Source organism: Belonocnema kinseyi, chromosome 3 (genome assembly GCF_010883055.1).
Source record: "Belonocnema kinseyi isolate 2016_QV_RU_SX_M_011 chromosome 3, B_treatae_v1, whole genome shotgun sequence".
NCBI lineage: Eukaryota > Metazoa > Arthropoda > Insecta > Hymenoptera > Cynipidae > Belonocnema > Belonocnema kinseyi.
This window is the reverse complement of record NC_046659.1, coordinates 158,237,791-158,240,334: the sequence shown is the minus strand read 5'-3', so window position 1 is coordinate 158,240,334 and position 2,544 is coordinate 158,237,791. Positions and strand designations below refer to the sequence as shown.

General features: G+C 23.1%; 1 protein-coding gene across 1 annotated transcript in view; it reads right to left on the bottom strand.

The window, feature by feature from the left end:
• The window catches only part of LOC117170321 (ubiquitin carboxyl-terminal hydrolase 7), an 85,573-nt gene that overhangs the window by 65,126 nt on the left and 17,903 nt on the right, over positions 1 to 2,544 (bottom strand). Inside the window, exon 3 of the mRNA XM_033357024.1 lies at positions 33 to 110. Within this exon, the coding sequence (XP_033212915.1) occupies positions 33 to 110 (78 nt within the window). The remainder of the gene's footprint in view (positions 1 to 32; positions 111 to 2,544) is intronic.

Below are 2,544 nucleotides of genomic sequence, written 5' to 3'. Positions count from 1 at the left end.
TATCTTCCAGGGTAAATTTCGAACGTAGCATGGTGGCGAGAGTTGAGAATCTTTCATCTTCGAGACATTCTCAACTGTGTAGCGAAAAGTTGCCTCTGATCTTGCTTCGTCTGTTCAAACAAATCTTCATTAGGAAAAAGCATACGCAATAGGGCGCACACTTTGAGGAAATGCACCTTTTTTCTTTCAAAAATCGCTCCTCTATTTGTTTATTAATCATTCTTTTCACTTACAGAATGGAAAAACTAAAATTTTGTACATACACATTTTTTACGCTTTAATAACTTATCAGGAAAAAATTATATTGTCTTAAATGAATGTTTGGAGACTCATCGAATACAAATAATTTGTTTATTATTCCATTTATTTGTTATAAAAAATGGTATGAACCAATTGAAAAATAGTCTTATTATCAGTAAAAAAAACAAACATTTTTGTTGCTAAAAGTGTCAAGTGTGAATTTCATTACAAAACTAATGCAGGGTGGGCGTTTTAATCAACGAAATAAATTCCCGGTCATTTCCCGATTCGCAAACATTTTTCACGGTCAATGAAATTTAAAAAAGGGAACTCTAAAGCTAAAAAAATTTCAACTTGAGGTAATAAAAACTGAGCAGCAAATGAAAGCACTCAAAGTGGAACTGTTAAATTTTGAACTTTTAAAATTGAAGTTTAAGTTTTTAATTACCAAATTTTGTATTCGAGTGCTCAATAATTTACGCGTATAAAATGAAAGGTACTAACATTTTTCAATATAAAAAAATATAAGTCCACGTTATCATTTTCAATGCTCTAAATTAAAAAATCAATCAGTGAACTTTAAAATGTTCAAAATTATATAATTTTAAGGAATTTTAAGCTAGAAACACCAAATATTTAAAAATAAAAATGTTAACTGAACAATTAAATTAGAAATGTAATTATTTTCTTTTTAAATAGTTTAAACAACCTTGGAAAGCTTCAAAATTTTATTTCCAAATCTTGAGAAATCTAAAAGTTGTTTTAAATTTTAAATAATTTTGGAAATTTTGTCAGAACTTCTAAATATCTGCCAAAATTTTAAGAGAATATTTAAAAAATTTTTCAAAGATTTAAACAAAATTTTCGAAAAAGATTCTAGAAGATTTTAAGAAAACTTTCTCAAATTTACAAAATAATTTTTAATCTTTTTAAAACTCATAAATATTTATTTTAATTACTCAAATTTTTTCTACAAATGTTCATTTGTAAATTATACATCAAAATTTAAAAATTTCACTTACAAATTAAGCATTTTTCAATTTTTTTAAATATTTGATTTTCATTTACTTATCTTACATAAAAATTCAAATATTGCTAAATATTCAATAATTAATCTTTTTTTTAATTAAAAATTTCAAATTAAATGGGTTAAAAATTGAATATTTTAAACTATAACAATATTTTTAATTCAATAAAATCTTTTAATTAAGGATATATTATTATAAAGTTATTTTTAAGTCGAAAATAGTTTATAAACTTTCAATCACACGTTCACATTTGTTTAATGACTAAGACTTTCAAATTGAAACAGTTTAAGTTTTAACGTTAAAATGTGAAAATTCTTAAATTTTGAACTGATTTAAAATCGTATTGTCAAATCGTTTTTGTTCGCTCTTTAATACTTAAAGCATAGATAAATTAAAAAAATTATCTATTTATTAAATAAAAATGTTTTTTATCCAAAAGTTTCAACATCAAAGGTTTTTATTTTTTATTTGTTCAAGTCTTTAGGAAAGCATTTAAAAATTCTTCAAATTAAAAATGTAAGCTTAAAAATGAAAATGTTAAATGGAAAATTTCAAATGTAAAAAAATTTGAATTACGCATTGTAAGCTAAATAATATCATACTTGAAAAACATAGCAATTCAACTAATTATTTTTAAAATGTTGAAATCGAACGTGGACAGATTTTTCTTCTACAAATTTGTAAAATTCCCGTTCTCAAAAAATTCCCGCTTTCCCGGTCCAGCGGTCACCACGTAATGGAAAAGTTTATAATAACCATTGCTATAAACAATGCTTGAGGCAAAATATTGAAAATTAAGATTTTTTCAAATAATAATTTCCTTCAATTCCCAAAACGACTTCAGGTATTCCTTAAAATATTAAATATTATTTAATAAAATATAAAAATTTAAATTTTTGTAATCAAATTAGATAAACAAATTTAAAATAAATTCAGAAGATTTCGGAACAATTGAATTTACATTCAAATGAATTGGAAAAATGTTCAAAAATCAAAAAAATTCCATGTATTTTCTTAAAACTGTAATGGATTTAGAGGAATTTATGAAAAAAGAATTCAATGAAATTCATAAAAATTCAAAGTGAATTACAACAACAAAAAATCAACTGCATTTAAAACAATTAAAAATTTGAAAAAAATTAATTGAATTCGGTAAATTTGAAAAAAGCTTAGAAAAATTCAATGCAATTCAAAGTAAATTAAAAAATTCAAAGAGAATTCCAAAGCTTTAAAAAGAATTCAAGGTGAATTCCAAGAAAAATTTCAAACCTCTTTA